Source organism: Palaemon carinicauda, chromosome 10 (assembly GCF_036898095.1).
Source record: "Palaemon carinicauda isolate YSFRI2023 chromosome 10, ASM3689809v2, whole genome shotgun sequence".
NCBI classification, from domain to species: domain Eukaryota; kingdom Metazoa; phylum Arthropoda; class Malacostraca; order Decapoda; family Palaemonidae; genus Palaemon; species Palaemon carinicauda.
In genome coordinates, this window is record NC_090734.1 from 114,134,322 (window position 1) to 114,155,194 (window position 20,873).

General features: G+C 37.7%; 2 protein-coding genes across 2 annotated transcripts in view; one reads left to right on the forward strand and one right to left on the reverse strand.

Annotated features, from left to right (window-relative positions):
• Nucleotides 1–20,873, reverse strand: part of LOC137648679 (ankyrin repeat and BTB/POZ domain-containing protein 1-like) — a 253,964-nt gene that overhangs the window by 194,710 nt on the left and 38,381 nt on the right. Inside the window, exon 4 of the mRNA XM_068381691.1 lies at nt 10,874–11,033. Coding sequence (XP_068237792.1) covers nt 10,874–11,033 — 160 coding nt within the window. The remainder of the gene's footprint in view (nt 1–10,873; nt 11,034–20,873) is intronic.
• Nucleotides 1–20,873, forward strand: part of LOC137648680 (ras-related protein Rab-32-like) — a 273,560-nt gene that overhangs the window by 140,821 nt on the left and 111,866 nt on the right. The window contains exon 2 of the mRNA XM_068381692.1: nt 11,856–11,921. Coding sequence (XP_068237793.1) covers nt 11,856–11,921 — 66 coding nt within the window. The remainder of the gene's footprint in view (nt 1–11,855; nt 11,922–20,873) is intronic.

A 20,873-nucleotide genomic window follows, 5' to 3' on the forward strand; every position in this document is an offset into this window, starting at 1 on the left:
CATACAGCACTGTATTTTGTATAATGTACTGTACTATCCATACACTGTTAGTAGCTCCTTTTCAAAGAGTGTATAAATACTCTAAGACAATTAACAGTAAAAATAGAATAAAAAAAGGACTTCAGTGCAAGTACAACATCACCTACCATTTACAAAGATGTTCTACTCTGTAAAATCTTGTGAAGCAAGATGCAATTCTTAAGGCACAATAGTAGCATTCAGTATTGAATATGCAGTGTACAGTACAGATACACAGTGCATAACAAAGCCTTATGTACTATATGTGACATAACAGTTATCAAGAACATCTACCTACTATTTAAGAGACATGACCTTCCTCTGTATCTCAGCAATAGCTTGAATAGATTAAATAACTCACCTGAGTGCCATAGAGTGAGTAAAGGTAGAGCACTTATTGCTTGACAAACACTTGTGTGTGGGAGATGATTTTGGGATAAAAGATGCTGAGAATGAAATAGTCAGCAAAGAAATTGTGTTATGCATTGAAGGAAATAGCATGAAAGTCAGGCACAAAGAAGCGCGGATGGTTTGAAAATCTTGGGCTGCGTACAGCAGTTCTAATCATGAGGATCCACAAAGAATCAAAACTTTACCTTAAATATTACATGGATTTCGATACTGTATGCGGATAGTTACACCTCGCTAATAATTTTACAGCTAGTTTCAGCTGTCATCGAAATATATCTCCATAGTAAAGAGCTGAAAGATTTGTATTTTGTGCCAGAACAACAACAATAAACTACAAGAGAAGTGGTGAACAATTAAAATATAACAAATTAGGTATCAATTTGTATTTTTCCTAGCATACAAACCTGTAGTCCTCTTTAGTAGGGTATCGCTGAAATTGATACCCTACTAAAGAGGATGGAATGGTTCGTATTCTGTGTCGGAACAAAAAGCACTTTAAGAACAGTAACAACATTAAAACAGATCTTTCATATATAAACTATAAAAAGAGCCTTATGTCAAAATATTTCACATAAAAACATTTGCTGCAAGTTGGTCACAGCTGGAATAAAATTTCCAGAATACTGTGCAGGCATGACTATCAGAATTAACTGCATACCTGATATTACGAACAGGATGGTATTGTCCAGGAAGATTTGAGTGCAAAAGATGGTCAGAATCATGAAAAATCTTATGCAATAAGCATAACAAATTATCTGAACAATGGTGCCAGAGATTATAATCGAGATCAGGAATAAGAAATTTAATAGACCATAAGTTCCTGTCTAACAAATTAATGGGAATCAGCAGCTGAAGACCAGGCATGAGAACAATACTCGAAACAAGGCCGAATAAAAAAATCAAAACAATTCTTCAGAATAGATTCATCACCGAATATCTCAAAAGACCTTTTTAAAAACCTCATTCCTCATTCTTTGTGCAATTGAAGAAGAAACAGACTGAATGGTTTCTCGAAAGTAAATTTGCACTAAATAATCACACCTAAATTTTCAAGTCTTATAGAGTTGAAGAAACATTTTCAATGCAGAGATCTACATGTTGAAGAGCCAATGTCCTCAACAAAACCCTGAGGAAAACCAGATATCACATTCCTATACTAACTATAATGCCCAACAACAACTCTTTGTGATCTATTATTTAAAAATTTAATAATGACGCTTAGAAAAGACCCACCTACTCCTAACTGTTTGAGTTTGAAAACAAGGGGCTCATGATCAACTTGGTCAAAGGCAGCACTAAAATCAAGGCCAGTCATAGGAACTTCCTGACCACAATCAAGGGATTATTTTACAGCACTGAAGAGTGTAAGAAGGGCATCACATGCTCCAAGGCCTTTACAAAAGCTAAATTGTAAATTAGGGAACATATGTTTTAATTTCAGCAAAAGTATTTAGTCATTTTGTCAAAAGACATTCAAAAACTTTAGATATGGGAGTTATAGAAACTGGGAGGAAATAACCTGGACTTGCGCTACCGCACACACATTTACATAATGGAGTAACATTATTAATTCTCAAAAAAGTGCTAAAAGAACCTCTTCTTGCTAACTTCCACAAAATAACAGATAACTTGGGAGCTAAGAAATAAGTAGTCTTTACAATAAAAAAGGAAAAATACCCTTTGGGTCTACACCTCCATAGCCATGAAAGTCAATCAAGAGAGCTTTAATTTCACGAGACCAAAAAGCTAAACTAGTTAGCTTAGCCTCAGGAAAACAGGAATGAGGAAGATTAAGTTTCCCATTACTCTACTTGCTGTCAAACACATCACCCAAAAGGGTTGCCTTTTCCGTTGGACAGTAAGTGACAGAGCATCTGTTTTAAGTAAAGGAAGAACTGTTACCTCTACACTAAAAAGTGTAGATTTAAGGGTAGCCCCCACTTATGTTCCTGGGTTGTACCACAAAAGGTTTCTTTTATGGTTAAATTGTATTCTTTTCAGTTGAAGCATGAACTCTATGAGCAATAGTTCTTAGCTGAGTATACTGTAATTATTCCAAGTCAAATCTGACCAGTTTCCCTTCCAAAGATGTGTTTCTGCATAACTGAGCATATCTCAACCCAGAGCCAATCCAAATGTTCCCTTGATTCACCAAAATATTAGTATATAATGTGTGGCTTTCAAGATATTGGTGCCCCCTACACTTCTCTTAATGCTACTGAAGCCGATAATCACCCATACCACAAAATTTGCAATATGCCAAAATTTCTAATAACCAGACACAGCATCCTAGCCCTGCATTTAGAGCAAATGGGTAAAACATTACATTATCAATTACAACTCATAGAGGAAGATCAAGAACACCCTTTCTTCTTCTACTTTCTCTGTTGTATTTTGACTACCGTATTTCCCGTGTCATAAGACGCTACAACCAGTAAGACGCAATTTTTGGGGAAAAAAAAATTGAGGACTTTACAACCTCGCATAGCAGCAATTCCTATTCGGCAATTTTAGTGTGACTTTTCATCTAGCACAGTAAAGTTTAATACTTTGGATGTACTGTATTATGAAATACATACATACATATACCAAGGCACTTCCCCCAATTTTGGGGGGTAGCCGACATCAAACAAATGAAACAAAAAAGGGGACCTCTCCTCTCTACGTTCCTCCCACCCTGACAAGGCACTCAACCGAGTTCGGCTGGTACTGCTAGGGAGCCACAGCTCAGCCTCCCCTCGTTATCCACCACAGATGAAGCTTCATAACGCTGAATCCCCTACTGCTGCTACCTCCGCGGTCATCTAAGGCACCGGAGGAAGCAGCAGGGCCTACCGGAACTGAGTCAGTCACTCACCATTCATTTCTATTTCTAGCACGCTCTCTTGCCTCTCACACATCTATCCTCCTATCACCCAGAGCTTTCTTCACTCTATCCATCAACCCAAACCTTGGCCTTCCTCTTGTACTTCTCCCATCAACTCTTGCATTCATCCCCTTCTTTAGCAGACAGCCATTTTCCATTCTCTCAACATGGCCAAACCACCTCAACACATTCATATCCACTCTAGATGCTAACTCATTTCTTACACCCGTTCTCTCCCTCACCACTTCGTTCCTAACCCTATCTACTCGAGATACACCAGCCATACTCCTTAGACACTTCATCTCAAACACATTCAATTTCTGTCTCTCTGTCACTTTCATTCTCCACAACTCCCATCCATACATCACAGTTGGTACAATCACTTTCTCATATAGAACTCTCTTTACATTCATGCCCAACCCTCTATTTTTTACTACTCCCTTAACTGCCCCCAACACTTTGCATCCTTCATTCACTCTCTGACGTACATCTGCTTCCACTCCGCCATTTGCTGCAACAACAGACCCCAAGTACAGTACTTGAACTGATCCACCTCCTCAAGTAACTCTCCATTCAACATGACATTCAACCTCGCACCACTTTCCCTTCTCGTACATCTCATAACCTTACTCTTACCCACATTAACTCTCAACTTCCTTCTCTCACACACCCTTCCAAATTCTGTCATTAATTGGCCAAGCTTCTCTTCCGCGTCTGCAACTAGTAAAGTATCATCCGCAAACAACAACTGATTTACCTCCCATTCATGGTCATTCTCGTCTACCAGTTTCAATCCTCGTCCAGGCACTCGAGCATTCACCTCTCACCACTCCATCAACATACAAGTTAAACAATCACAGCGACATCACACATCCCTGTCTCAGCCCCACTCTCACCGGAAAACGATCGCTCACTTCATTTCCTATCCTAACACATGCTTTACTACCTTTGTAGAAACTTTTCACTGCTTGCAACAACCTTCCACCAACTCCATATCACATTACACATTGCTTCCCTATCAATTCTATCATATGCTTTCTCCAGATCCATAAACGCAACATACACCTTACCTTTTACTAAATATTTCTTGCATATTTGCCTAACTGTAAAAATCTGATTCATACAGCCCCTACCTCATCTAAAACCACTCTGTACTTCTAAGATTGCATCCTCTGCTTTATCCTTAATCCTATTATTCAGTACTCTACCATTCACTTTTCCAACTACACTCAACAAACTAATACCCCTTGAATTACAACACTCATGCACATCTCCCTTACCCTTATATGGTGGTACAATACACGCACAAACCCAATCTACTGGTACCATTGACAACACAAAACCCATATTAAACAATCTCACCATCCATTCAAGTACAGTCACACCCCCTTCCATCAACATCTCAGCTCTCACACCATCCATACCAGATGCTTTTCCTACTCTCATTTCATCTAGTGCTCTCCTCGCTTCCTCTCTTGTAATCTCTCTCTCATTCTCATCTCCCATCACCAGCACCTCAACACTGCAACAGCAATTATATCTGCCTCCCTATTATCCTCAACATTCAGTACTTTCAAAATATTCCACCCATCTTTTCCTTGCCTCCTCTCCTTTTAACAACCTTCCATTTCCATCTTTCACTGTCTCTTCAATTCTTGAACCAGCCGTCCTTACTCTCTTCACTTCTTTCCAAAACTTCTTCTTATTCTCTTCATATGAATGACCCAATCCCTGACCCCACCTCAGGTCAGCTGCCCTCTTTGCCTCACTTACCTTGCACTTTACTTCCACATTTTTCTCTCTATATCTTTCATACTTTTCTACACTATTACTCTGCAGTCATTCTTCAAAAGCTCTCTTTTTCTCTTCCACTTTTACCTTCACTCCTTCATTTCACCATTCACTGCCCTTCTTCATGCTGCCTCCAACAAACTTCTTGCCACACACATCACTTGCAATCCCAACAAAATTTTTTTTTACTAACTTCCACTCCTCCTCTAAATTACCAGTTTCTCTTTCTTTCACTTCATCATATGCCATTTTCAACCTTTCTCGATATTTACTATTTACCCCGGGTTTTATTAGTTCTTCAACCCTCACTAGCTCCCTTTTACATCCGCCTGCTCTATTCCCCCACTCTTTTGCTACAACTAATTTTCCTTCCACCAAAAAATGATCAGACATACCGTTAGCCACACCCCTAAACACATGCACGTCTTTCAATCTTCTAAACATTCTTTTAGTTATCAACACATAATCCATTAATGCCCTTTCTACCACTCTTCCATTTGCCACTCTTACCCATGTATACTTGTTTTTCTTTTTCTTTTTGAAAAGGCTAGAACTTATCACCATCTCTAGCTCAACACACATATCTACCAGTCTCTCACCACTCTCATTTTCACCTGGTACGCCATACTTCCAAATGACACCTTCTACCTCTCCAGCGCCCACTCTAGCATTTAAGTCACCCATGACAACTATATAATTCCTTCTACCCAGTCTATAGCATTTAAGTCACCCATGAAAACTACACTATTCCTTCTACAAACCTAGTTAATTCATTCCAGAACTCATTCCGCTCTTCTTCACTTTTCTCACAACCTGGCCCATACGCACTGACAAAAGCCCATCATTCCCTACCCAACCTAAACCTTACCCACATTAACCTAGATAATATCTCCTTCCATTCCACTACTTTACCTGTCATCCATTCACTCAGCAATCAAGCCACTCCTTCTCTTGCTCTTCTCCTTTCAATCCCAGACACTCTACCAGACATTTCACCAAACATCACTTCACTTTTCCCTTTTATCTTTGTCTCACACAAAGCCAATATATCCATCCTTCTACTCCTAAACATACTTCCAATCTCACATCTTTTACTCTCTATCGTACTACATCCCCGCACATTCAAATACCACACAACTAGAGTACGGGGAGCAGTCACTCTCCCCCCAGCTCCACCTTTTTGATGTCTCCCAGGATTATAATACAGGAGAGGGGGTTCCCAGCCCCTTCGTCCCGTCCCTTTTAGTTGCCTCTTACAACATGCAGGGATACGTTGGCACTATTCTAATTGTTTTTATTCCCCATGGCCACAGGGGGCATAAAAATGAAATATGTTAGTTAATATTAATTATGAAAATATTGCTTTATTACAAAATACAGTATCAACTGAATATGAGAAAATAGAAAAATACTGCTTAAACAAGTAATGCATCCTAGCGTCATCTGCTTAGATAACATTAGTTGGCATGTTTGTGTAATCAGCTGTTTACCAAAACAAAAACAAATACCTTGTTACCTTCACTGATTAAAGAAAGTGCATTAAAAATAAATTCATTTATTACGTAAGAATAATAATTGTAGACTTATATTCTATGTCTCATGAGTGTGAGTGGTTGTATGTCATTACTGGGGTATTGAGGGTTGTTAAACTGCCCTATACAACTTTATCTTAGTGATAAAACACAGGGTGATTTTGGGGGACATTTTTCAGGAAAAAAAGTGTCTTATGACATGGGAAATACAGTATATAAATCATTTATATTCCTTATTTTATTTTTGTCTCTTATAACCTATGTCCTTTAATACCTGAAATACAGATTTTGTTATCACAGGAATAACAAATACTTATTCAATCCTATTCCAACACTGGTTTTGGTTACCTAAAACCCCTTAGAATTACCCTCCCGAATTACACTTGGCAATGTCTTTGGTGTAAGTTATTGTAAACAATTCCCTTGAATCCTAAATATCTGTCATTAACTTTAAATATTTTTCAAAATAAATAGTACTAATAGAAGAATCTGCCCCCTTAAACCATGTATCTAATTTCAATGAAGGAAAATACTCTGCCTCACTCAAATGGATCATACAGCTGACAGTCTCCAGAAGGATACTTTAAATATGTGAGAGGTTTTGATGTGTCACTTTCTCAAGAGAATGAATGGAAAAAATATCCTAAATTTAATCTATTTAGAATTAACAGTTGAGAGTTTGTTACAAAGTAATAGTAAAGGAATTGCAAAATGCACCTGTTGTTCTGACCTTTCTGTGAACCAGCATTTGAGTGCATAAATGTGAGCCGGAATCCATTCTTAGTCTTGACAATATTTATGGTACTATAACTTGACAAATTCAATCAAATTAATTACTTACATTAGTGAATTCAATGAAACTGAATAATCATAACAAAGCACCTCCTGTTTAGAAAACCTGTAATTTATACATTCATTACACCAAAGCTTGTATCTCCACATCTCTTAGTCAGCCCATTAAATATCTTGAAAATGTTATACATCTCCTATTGGAACTGGCTAGTCTCAAGAAAAATTTCTGACCTGTAAAAAAGTTCAGCTAGGTACCTAAAATATATATAACCATCTATCCTCTATGACTTGCTAAGAGGTCGAACACCCCTATGGGACTTGCCTACACTTGAAGCTACTTGGCCACCACAAGCTATAGTGAATGTAACATATCCTCACTAGTAAGATGTGAAGTTAGAAATGTCTACTATTAACTTGCTAGGCTCAGTGACTCCCTCACTTGGTCTCATCATTAATGAGAACCCTATTAGATTGTAATAGAAGCAAAGTGTCCTAGAATATTATAGAGCCTCTCTGAGTCAAAGGTGTCAGTCGGATAGTAACAGATAAAAAGTGCGATCGCATGTTACGAGTCTAACAAAAAATGGAATAAAAGATGAACACATATGTAATAAATATATGATGATGCAACCGTAGCCATCCCTAGCAGATACTGCTCAAGCTTAATCAAAATCTTTTGGTGGAGTTTGTTACGAGTCTAACATTTGTAGCAAGTTGGCTACATAATGCAATTCCTTTTTTATACTTAGTCGCAATAACTCACAAGGCTATTCTGAATAGAAAGAGAAAAAAGTACTCTAGTTGAAATTAAGAGGCATATGGAATGCAAAGCAATGTGCTGCAGTATCCCCTGACAACAGTAGAAAATATGCAAAGGATACCACAGAAGTCACAACTGTGGCTAAAGAGGCTAGTGAAGAGTAATAATTGGAAAATGAAATGAAAGATGACAATTGGAAATTGAAATGTTGGTAGACTCACAGGAAAGGAGAGAGAGTTGATTGATATCATGCAGAAAGGAAAATAATGATTCTACGTATACAGGAGACTTATTGGTATGGGAAAAGTGCAAGAAAGTTTGGGGAAGGATATAAGGTTTAATTAACTAGGGAAGCTAAAAGGGGAAATGTGATAGGAATTATTCTCCATCCTGATTTGGAGACAAATGTCACAGAGGTTCAACATATCAGTGGCAGGCTCATGGGCTTGAGGTTGGTGGAAGATAAAAGAGTATTGCATATCATCTCTACATATATCCCTCAACAAGAGTGTAGTGAAGAGGAGAAATGCAAAGGAAATTAGAAAGAGTCCCAAGAAGTGTGTTATCTTGGGACATGAATTCCCATGTACATGAGAGTTGTGATGGATTTGAAGGAACATATGGAGAAAGCTTTGGAAGAAGAACCCGGGAAGGTGAAAGTGTTAGAATTAGTAAGAGATATCAACCTGGTAGTCTTGAATAGACAGTTTGAAAAAAAGAAGTCATCTGATAACATATAAAAGTGAACAAAATGAGAATCAAATGGACTGTTTTGCTTTGGAAGAAAGACAATAAAACTATTATAGAGTCTAAGGTTATTCCAAATGAATCTGTTGTAGCTCAACATAAACTAGTGGTGGCAGACTATAGGTTGAAAGCAATAAGGAAAAGAAACATCCCACCTAGAAATAGGAGGATCAAAACTTGGAAGCTGAAGGGAAGAAAGAGCCAGAGATGAGAGACATGGAAATGGAATGTGAGAATTGTCTGAAGAGATATGGGATGTTATGAAAGATTGTGGTGCCAGGAACAACAGAGGTGTGTGGGTAGACAAATGGTAAACAACAACAGGATAAAGAAACACGGTCGTGGAATCAAGAGGTTCAAATAGCTGTGAAGGAAAATAGTATAGCCAGATGGAGGTGGGAAGAGGATAACAATTAATAAACTAGTGTTGAATATAGACAGATAGGGGGGGAAACAAAGAAAATGGTAGCAACTGCAAAGGGAGAAGCCAGGAGCAAGAGGTATGAAATGATGGGCACTACGGAGGGAGAAAATATAATCTATAGAATAGCGGAAGCAAGAAGAAAAGACAGGCAGGAAGTAGAGAGGAAGAAATTATTAAAGATGAAAACAGAAACATCTTAAATGAGGGAAAGGAAGTCAAGAGAAGATGGAAAGGCTATTTTCCACAACTATTAAACACTGAGAATGAGACTCAAGAACTAGAAAATGTTCCTCCTGTAGAAGCATCAATAGCAAACATCAGAGAAAGTAAGTCAAGAATGCTATAAAGAAAGGAAATGTATACACAGTACAGCTGTAGGAAAGCCAAAGGTAACAATGGAAAAGGCTAAGGTTTTGGGAAATCTAGGCAAAGAGTGGGTGCACATACTATTAGAAAAGATCTGGGATGTACAAGATATGCCCAGGGACTGGGAAGACAGTTGGATGATTAAATTGTATAAACAAAAAGATGTGTCAAAATCTGGGAAATACAAAGGAATAAAGCTTTTGGAGCCTTTATTCAAGATACAGTACTAGAAAAAGTAGTGGAAGGAAGCTTGAAAAAGTTGATAGGTAAACATGAACAGTAGTTTGGGATCATAAAATAATAGAGCACAGGATGCTATCTTTATCATAAGACAAGTCTAAGCAAGTATCTAGAAGGAAACAGGAAAGTTTACATATATTTTGTGGATCTTGAAAATTAATGAATGAATAATTTGAAGTTTTCTGGCATCCTGACATCGAAAGTCATTGACGCCGATATTGCTTATTCTAAATAAAGAGTAAAAAATAATTCAATTGAAACCATAAAAGCAAATATGTTATAGAAGTTGAATAGCTTTCAGATGATCAGCTTCTGAAATAAATCTAAAAATGCCGCTAGCATTGTACGACACATCATGTCCAAGGATCTTGGCAATGATGAACCTACCATCCTTACCTCGAGCCTCAAACAGATGTCTGTTTGAGGCTTGAGGTGAGGATGGCAAGTTCATCCTTGCCAAGAGCCTTGGACATGATGTGTCGTACAATGCTGGCAGCATTTTTAGATTTATTTCAGAAGGTGGTCTTCTTGAAAAACGTGTAAGACAGAGTACCAAGAAGGTATGGTCTATTGGTGTTTTGGAAAGAGAGGAGTACAGGAGAAGTTGGTAAGATTAGTGAGGATGATCCATGAGGGGGCAAGAACAGGCAAAACACGGGGAGACTGAGGTATTTCCTGAGGAGGTTGGCCTCCATCAAGAATCTGCTCCAAGTCCTCTCTTGTTCTTTTAGTCTAACAGACAAAAGAAAGGTAACCATGGGAACATCAATGACCTCTATGTAGGCACACAACACATGCCATATACGATTAATAGGGTTTTGATAAAATAATCTATCCTTGATAAAAAAAATAAAAATTAAATGATTTGTCAGCATATATAAAAAAAAATAAGTGTACATGATATTGCAGTACTTTACAGTACTCACCAGATCTCGATTGATGATCACTTTATCTTTGTGATGCCATTTAGTTAAAAACATATCCTTAAAGTATTCTGACCTTGCACTTAACAAGCATCGATGGAGCAAAAAGTTTTGCCCTTGAACGACAAATGTTACATCACTGTATTCGCCACTTTCAAAGAGCCTGAAAATAATTATCAACTGAAAATTTCATTGTTCTTAACCTGTACTGACAAATATAGCTTACAGCACAATGGATTAAACTACAAAATACAGTTCATTTTATAACATTCAAGTACTGTTTCCAGGCAAAAAGCTAAGCATAATAAGGTCATTATGAATAGCAGTTCCTTTTAAATAAAAGTAATGTTTTTGGTAATGATAATTACTCAAATGTGATAATAATCAGTCCTAAAATAACAAATCTTATTCAAAGGAAATATTTTTCAATGGTTATATAACGAAGGGAGAATTCTATATCCTACAAAGAAACAAGATCAGATTAAATTAATGTTTAATTGATGTTGGCAATAAAAATATTTCCAACAAAAGTGAAAAAAAATCCTCTGAAATGTGTTATTTGAAAATATTTGCATCCCTGATTACTGTACTGTATCTAGTAACAAAAAGAAATTCTTTTTAAATGTATATGGTAATACCAGAGGCTCTAATCCAGCACATTATTGGAGACTAGGCCAAAATACTGCAAAAAATACAGTATCTGTAAAATAAAAACTAGCTGTAATATCCTGTATCTTGGAAGTACAGTAGTCATACTGTATATGATAAAAATTGTACCTTACATCAAATACCATCTTATTCTATCCTACAGATATTACAGCACTTTAAGATAAATAAGCCAAAGGTTTATATTAATGTCATAACTAAACTTTTTTTCATGGAAAAATCGTGACTCAATTCATAACTGTACAGTACTATAATATGCATAAAATGTTTCTCATACAAATTCAAGTTACAAAAAAACTACACTTTCCTTATTCCGCAGATTCTCCTGTGCCAAGTGACAGAACCAGCAAATCACAGACTCTGGAATTTGACACCACCAGACAAGGTAAGCTTAATGGTATACACAAAATTTATTGTTTTCACTACAAACCACTTGTTGTTACTTACAATTTTGAGTGTCTGTGACTATTCCTCACACACTCCAGACCCTGAAGAGAAGATAGGATACTCCTTGTAGATGGGATACTGTGTTGTGCAACTGTCTGATGTTTAACAGCTCACAGTGTTTCCCCATAATTTGGATTTAAATTTACATTGTTTCATCTTCTTCATTTCATTATTGGTTATGTTTCCTTTACTTCCCCACTTGCTTCATGTACAGTAGTTGCATTCCAAAGAGCTAAGATTATCAATGAAAATCTTCGGTTTCATCACGAAATTTACTTTGCCAGCTTGTAGGTAGTACTGTAAAAGGATAATTTTCATACAGATATGTATGGTTTTTGCTCCTAGTTTTTAAAAATTTAATTCAGTTGTTTTGTTATATATATTGATGATGGTTCAGCCACCAATCCTGCTTAATTTGCTGATTTAAAATTCAGCACTTTTTGTTCCAGTACTTGTAACTAGCAATATTTAATTTTTTTCTAGTTACTATATAGTACAGCAAGTACATACTGGTATTAATTCCTCACACACACACATTTTCCCTATATGTACACTCCCATAACTAGACACATCTGAGTACAAGACAGTACTGATCTGCAGCCACACTAAATTATGTAAGCAAGAATAGAGGCCCTAGTGTGGGGTGTGGATCAACAATTGGACTCTGTGAGTAGTGTGGGCAAGAGCAAAGAAATATCTGGTCAGCCAGAAAAAAAGCATAACATTGTGGTTATGATCTGAATTAATCAATGTAAATGCTGTACACTGATTTGCTTAATTGATGGTGAAGAAGGTTGAGGGGCGGGGGAGTGAAGGAGTAATTACTCCCCTCCAAGTGGGGTAGAGTGGCTTAGAAGGAGAATAGCACTAAGCATCACTTTCAGTTTTGCAGTTCTTTATTGAAAATGTGGTACTGTTTTCATACATGCATTGTGAAGCAGGTGTTACCCTTCGTTGTGGTTCCTTATGCTTTGCATGGAGTGATAAGTGTGATGCGTGCTTTTGTGTACGTTCTTTTAGTGCTTGGTCTAATAATTCATGACTCTATGTTAGTACTAAGATCTAAGTTAACTTTTGCTCTCTATCAGGTCCCATTTATCCTAGTATACTGTATCTGAGAGCTACTAAACTCCATCCTACCTAAGACATTATTTGTTTGTGGTGAAACAAATCTAATTCTAAAAACGAAGCAAAGTTTTTGTCATACATAGTTAACATTCTACACTAAATAATTCAAGTTGAAACCTAGAACCTAAAGCAGCCTACTCATGCACCACCTACAAGAAGCAACTAATTAGTTTTTATATCACTATGCCGGAGTAAAAGAGGAACTTGTATATAGGCTGAATATGCTCAATAACAGTAAGGGGTTTGAGACAAAAAATTCCTTTAGTTCTAATAAAGAATTAGATTTTTCCACATATACAAACTTATTTTCACTTCAACCTAGAAGCCTAGTTATAAGTGGAAAAATCTTAAACGAACAAAATAGTAGTGGTCAGTTGTCTAAGTAACCTACCCAGGGAGGTGGACGAACACATTCCACTTTACCTGCATACTTGATTCTGGAATGATGATTACCTGCTACCAGTACTGTACAGTATGTGCAAAGTATCTACCACACCAGGCTCAGGAACTAGTTGACTGAGTCCTTAGGAAATGATCACCAAGTGAGCTTACTCACTCCAATCCTACCCAGATGAGGAGAGTGGCTTCAAGGACAGTGTTTACCCTTACATTACCTGGCCTACAATGCTAGTGATTAGTGCATGTAGGACCACTTACTTGCAACCAAGGCCACAGAAGTAATTGTCACACTTGGCTCACACTCCACTTGATGGACTCAGAAGGAATTGGTCAGCAGGTGAGCTCTGTTACTTAATCCTGACAGAAGTGAGCCTCTCCTTAAGGGCAAAGACGCTCCTCCTATTCAGGAATGGGAAAGGTTTGCGCAATGTTTTACCTACGCTTGGCCTAGATAGGCAGTTTTGGGTATCAGCCGAGACCATTCACCAGCATCCAACCAAGGAGAAAACTGTCATCTTGAGCTCAAAAGCATTTAACCAACCCAAAAAGTACCAGTCGAAGTATGAGTACCAATACTCCCTCAGGAAGAGGAAGAGCTAATCACAAGGGGCCAGGGGATTCTTCCTATGTCACGATAGGAACACTGATCACCCTCACCCTCACCTGGCCAATGGATCCACCTGACTAAACCATTCCAAAGGAAAAGAATGCACACTAGAATTCATAAGGAACTTTTTGTTGAGGAATCCTCTATGACTACTACTGCTTTCTCTTCCTTCTAAACGTGGAATCACACTAGGCTTTTTTTTGCCAGCAAGTAGCTGTTGCTGCCGTAAATGGAAAACTGGGAGGTTCTTGCTCGAGATATTTGCTTCCCAACTGGACAGGAAGCAGCGAGCCCAAAACTGCAAGCATGACTTCCGATGTAAACAAATATGGCTGCTGCAAATAGGATGTGCTCTTACTTGGCATTCTTAGGTCCAACAAGCCTGAAGAGATAAAAATCTGCTTTGTTCATCCTGGGGTAGTTGTAGAAGGCAGAACCATCCTCCAAGTTCATTTTCTAACAAAGGTTGTCAAAGATACCTTTGGCTTCTCTTCTCCCGAGCTACTCTCAAATTTAAAAAAAAAAAAAAAAAATTCTTCTTCAATTCACGTTACATTCCAAGAATATGAGTTACTACAACAGTACAAAAATTTTTGGGTGCCATGATAATGTCAGCTGATCAGTTTTATTTATGTTTTCCAAATGATCCTCAAACCACAAGATCGTAGTGTGATGCTACAACACTTTCACTCACAAGCATTGGCTGAACGTTGGCCAAAATCTTGAGCAAGAATTGACTAGTGTGATTCCAGCTTAAGAACTGTCTGAAGAAGAGAATAGGAGGAGGGAGGAGGAATTGGCAGAGGAGAAAAAAAAGAGCAAACAGCTCTTCCTTGCTTTCCTGAATGGTTCACCAGTTTATACTGATTATGAACAGGTTTAAAGTTTTAAAGAACCTTCATGAATGGCAGAGACAAGGGGCACGACAATTCGCTAGAGACTGACATATCTAAATAAGATCAGCACCCAAGTCCCCTCTCCATCAAGCTAGGACCAGGGAGGGTCAGGTAATGACTGCTGATGACTCAGCAGGTAGACCTATAGGCTCCCCCAAACCCATCATGATAGCTCCCAAAGATGATGAGGTTTCAGACACTACTAGAAAGTATCAAGCTTGAGCAGGTCTTAAACTCCTGTCCAGCAGAATACCAGGCAGGGACATTTCCAATAGGCTACCTTTCCATGTTTGGTGATACAAATACAAAGAAAAATTTCCAGTCAAAGAGCATTCCCAGATATGCATCCTTTTGCTTGAGCATGAGATTTGACTCTCCTCAATCACAATCTTCATATCAGAATAAAAGAAATAAAAAGTCTTGATCTCATCCTGGAAAGACTCAAAAGAAGTCATTCTAAGAGGCCCAAGTTTGATATTCATGGGAACACATGAGAACATTTGAGGAATGAAAGAGAATCTTTCTGAATGACTGAATGCCTTCATGCACTACAAGTCCATCAAGTCACTAAAATCAGGAAGTCTTCATCTCTGGAGGCTTAAGTGCAGTGCAAAAGTTCCAACTGAACACAGCCTGAAATATTCCGATTCGGCCAAAGGAATGCAAACTTGTCCCTTGTCCATGCGATGCAAAAATTCAGGATCGTTCCACCTCTATCACATTTTCATAGATCAATTCTAGAAGGTAGAAACAGCAAGGATTTGGATAGAAGAGGGAGGGAACATTCAAAGCAAGGCATCACCCTACTGACAGCAGGAGACATATCTTTGCACGACACCTCCCCCAACTTCTTCCTTCTCATATACTGTACTTCTTGGACTAAACCTGGTTAAGGCTAAAATGGGTGGAGCAATGTCTAACTCCATTTGGAGGAAGAATTTGCTGGTAGTCATTGTTTGGATTTTGAGAAAACTGGGACTTTCCTTAAAACCAAGCCTCACGCGAAGGTTTGGCCAAGGACTCCCTCGAAAGACTAAAACCCTTGCCAAATACATGCTAGATAATAGTGATGATACACGGCATCCCCTTCCACCAATACATCAACATCACCCTCCTGACAAGTAGACAAGGAGTCCAGTAAATATATTATTTTTATTATTATTATTATAATTACAAGCAAAGCTGCAATACTAGCTGGATAACCAGGATGCTATAAGCCCAAGTGCTCCAATAGGAAAAAATAGCACGGTGAGGAAAGGAAATAGGGAAATAAACCAATTACAAGAGAAGTAATGAATAATTAATATAAAATACTTCAAGATCAGTAACAATGTTATAATTGATCTGTCACATATAAACTAAGAGGAGAGAGTTAAGTCAGCTTGTTCAACATAAAAACATTTGCTGCAAGTTTGATTTTCTGAAGTTCCATCAATTCAATTGCCTGATTAGGAAGATCATTCCACAACTTGGTCACAGCTGGAATAAAAATTCTACAATATTGTGAAGCATTGAGCCTTATGATGGAGTAAGTATGACTGTTATAATTAACTGGATGCCTAGCGCTAAGTACAGGATGGTACAGTCTGGGTAAATCTGAAAGCAAAGAATGGTCAGAATTATGAAAAATCTTATGCAACATGCATAAAGAACTAACTGAGTGACATTGCCAAAGGTTAATATCTCAATCAGGAATAGAAATTTAATAGACCACACATTCTTGTCCAACAAATTGAGATGAGAGCCAGCAGCTGAAGACCAGAGGGAAAAACAATATTTGAAACATGGTAGAATGAAAACATTAAAATATTTTTCAACACAAATTGATCACCGAAAATCTTGAAAGACTCTCAATAATCCTATTTTTTGTGCAATGGTAGAAGAGAGACCTAACATGATTCTCAAAAATAAATTTAAAATCAAGAATCACACCCGAAATTTTAAAGGAAATGAGAGTTATTAGCAAAACACCACAGGAATTGCAAAGCTTGCTTACCAGAATCCATGAAATATCACATGAGGTTGGACTCAAGATAAATAGAAGAAAGACAGAGATGATGAGAATGGAATATGCAATGGACTATGATCTCTAATACAGGATCTTTAGAATTGGAGTTTAATAAGTTGAAAAAAAAGCACATCAGACAATGGCTAGGTTGAGTAAAATTTGGAAAGCAAATCGCCTGAAATTGCATATAAAAATCAAGCTATTCATCAGTTTAGTGAGATCGGTGTTACTGTATGGACATGAGCTGTAGTATGACAATGAAAATATATCCAACAGATTTTGTAGATTTGAGAACAAAGCCCCCAGAAGAAAATTGAGCTAAATGGCAGGACAGGACTAGAAATAAAACTAGAGAGATTACTCAAGTGCCATATGTGGATGAGATCATGATAAGGGGTAGATGGAGATGGTTTGGGCATACTCTTTGCAATCCCTAAGACAGATTAGTTCACCAAACTTTCAACTGGGCTCCACAAGGCAAGTTGGAAGGCCCAGGCCTACATGGCTGAGGAGTATGAAGTGTGAAGTAGGAAGTGATGAGTGGAAAAGTATTGATTTAAAAGCTCATCATGGAGACGACCGGCGAAAACTAACTGAGGTCCTTTGTGTCAATAGCATAGGAGAAGATGATGAGAGTTAAAGAAGTATTATCAATGCAGGGATCTGGATGCTGAGGAGCAACTTTCCTTAACCTACTCACAGTCATACTTTGATTTTTATTACGGTTCATCTTCAATCCCCATAATTTGCCCGAAGCACTAATTTTAGCAAGACCTCTATTATGGGATTCAGCAATGCCAAATCTGCATTCAGGAGATGGAACTGAGGCAAAGAGAATAGCACTATCTGCATATGCAACGAACTTGTTTTCTAGGCCAAACCACATGTCATGTGTATATAGTATGAAAAGTAATGGGCCAGGAACACTACCCTTAGGAAACCATATATTACATTCCTATACTCACTAAGGTCCCCATCAACAACAACTTTCTGCAATCCATTACTTAAAAATACAATAATGATGCTAATAAAACACCCACCTACTCCCAACTGTTGGAGTTTGAAAACAAGGGCCTCATGATTAACACAGTCAAATGTAGCATTAAAATCAAGGCTACTAACATGAACTTCCTGACTACAATCAAGGAATTTTTGTACAGCATTGAAGATTGTAAGAAGGGCATTACATACTCCACAGCATATGCAAAAGTTAAATTGCAAACAGATGATTAATTTCAGTATGCCTATTTAAACGGTCTGCCAAAAGACGTTCAAAAATTTTATAAAATATGGGAGTTATGAAAATTGGGTGGTAATCAGCTTGGCTAGAGCTACCACAAACACATTTACCTAATGAAGTAACTACCAATTTTCCAACAAGTGCTAAAACTTTCCTTGCTAACTTGCAGAAAATAACAGACAACTTATGAGCTAAAATATCAACAAAAGGAAAATACCATTTGGGTCTACACCGCCATAACCCTCATGGTCCACCAAGAGTGTTTTAATTTTAAGGGACTGAAAACAGGTATGAGGAAGATCGAGTTTCTAATTCCTCTGCTTACTGTCAAACACATCACCTTAAAAGGGTTGCCTTTTCCTTTGGACATTGAGTGACAACCATCTAGTTTAAGTAAAGGATGAACTGATAAGTCTACACCAGAGTACAGATTTATGGGTACTCCATCATTTATGTTCCTGGGTTGTACCACAAAGGATTTCTTTTATGGTTAAATTGCATTTCTTTCAGTTGAACCATAAATTCTGAGCAACAACTCTTCGCTGATTATACTGTAGTTATTCCAAGTTCAAATCTGATCTGTTACCCTTCCAAAGATGATAGGTTTCCTGCTTCTACAATTAAGCATGTCTACAATCATCGTCAAACTAGGGTTTGTTTTTCACTTAGTATTAAAGTGCACAAGAGGGGATACACCTATCAATTATGTTAACCAGATTTTCCTTCAAGAAAATAATAAGCTCAACACTTTTATGCAATTGTGACCAATTCAAATTAAAAAGATCTTAAAGCAACTATTGTCCTTATGCCCAAAATATAGCTACTGTGATCAACCCTCCATTAGATGATGTACCTGAAAGCTAAAAATATGTGCTCATCAAATCATTCTGGGTTTGCTTCCTCCAGAATACAAATGGTCAAATCCGAACGGATCCAGGTTGTACAGTGTGTATAGTTGGGCAGGAGATCATGACTCAGGCTGTGAATGATCTTGTTCTATGCCTGGGAAACAATTTCTACCTCAAGAGAGCAAGTGTGGAAAAGTGTACCCTTCTTCTAGTGAACAGGTGGGTTTGTTTGTGTGGGTTAGTCTGTCTTGGTGCTTGAAACCAAAGTAGGGATTGGTTCACAGTGCTAGTGTGCAGGACCTGTACTAAGAAGTTGAATCTCCCCTTTCATTGCCTCCAGAGTAACTCAAGACCAAAAAAAAAAAAAGAAAAAAAAGGGAAGTAAAAGAGAGAGTAGCAGTTCTGAATTCTCCAGGTAAATGGTGTAGGATTGTGCTCAAGCTCCTCAATCACTTGGCCCGTGTCTGACCCTGTATGGAATCGATTGGCCGCAACCTCGCATGATCAGCCATGGCACAGGGTGTTCAGCTGCAACCCCAGATAGTCAGTCACAGACCCAGGTTATTTGCCACTGCCCCTCATGTGACTTCTCAGATGTTGGTATGGTTGATTGGCGGACTGATACAGCTATACTGGACACGTGATCGGGTGTTCAACATCGGGTGGGAACTGTCTTCTTTTCTCATAAGAGAGGAGAGATTGTTCAAAGTTTAGCAAGACTTCTTGCAATAAACCTTCCTGGGCTTCTTCAACTTCTTCTGAGAAGAATCATCAGAATCAAAGGGGATGAAGAAGAGGAGGCTAACTTCCCATGACACCATATCCTTTTCTTCATTCATCTAAAAGTTGGTGTATCACCTGATCCCATAAAAAACAGCAGTCTCTGTTGCTCCAGTCTCTCCTTTCTGACGGACTGTGAAGGTATCAATTATTTTTTGTATACCATGTGAATATACAAAGAATGCCCTATTAAATAACATATGAAACCTGAGAAACAGAATTATTTGTAAATGCACAAATACACATGGAAAAAATTATCGATATGTAAAATGGCTAGTAAAAACAGACCTCAAGCAATTTTACATTGAGCATACTTACTCAGCCATTTTGCGTAATAAACAATATGCAGTAATTACAAACGTTTTAAAAAATTAAGATTACAATGAAAAGCTAAATAAATTATTGATCAGATAAAATCAAGTAGAGGGTGTGTTAACTTTATAAATATTTTATGCATTTTCGGCCAGTGTGGCATGTATATATGTATATATATATATATATATATATATATATATATATATATATATATATATATATATATATATATATATATATATATATATATATATATATATATATATATATATATATATGTATATATATATATATACAGTCAGCGCGGGTCGGTCTGTCCGGGCAGCATCCGCCGTGCATTCATTTTGGTCCCCCCCCCATATCTACACTAATACACAATATAAATCAATAAAAATATAATTGAACACTCACCAATATCCCTGCTACTTGTCTATAGGGTAGCCTTTCCTCTTCTTGACCTCCAAAAGTCGTCGAGGAACACTATCGGCGAGATTTTGGAGTATTTCGGCAGGTATTTCCGCCCACACCTTATGGAGCGCCGCCTCGAGAAGTGTCACGTTTGTCGTCACTTCTTTACGAAGGCGGGCTTTAACTATCGCCCAAAGGTTCTCAATGGGCGAAATATCAGGACTTTGACCTGGCCAATCAGAAATATAGTTCACTTCGCTA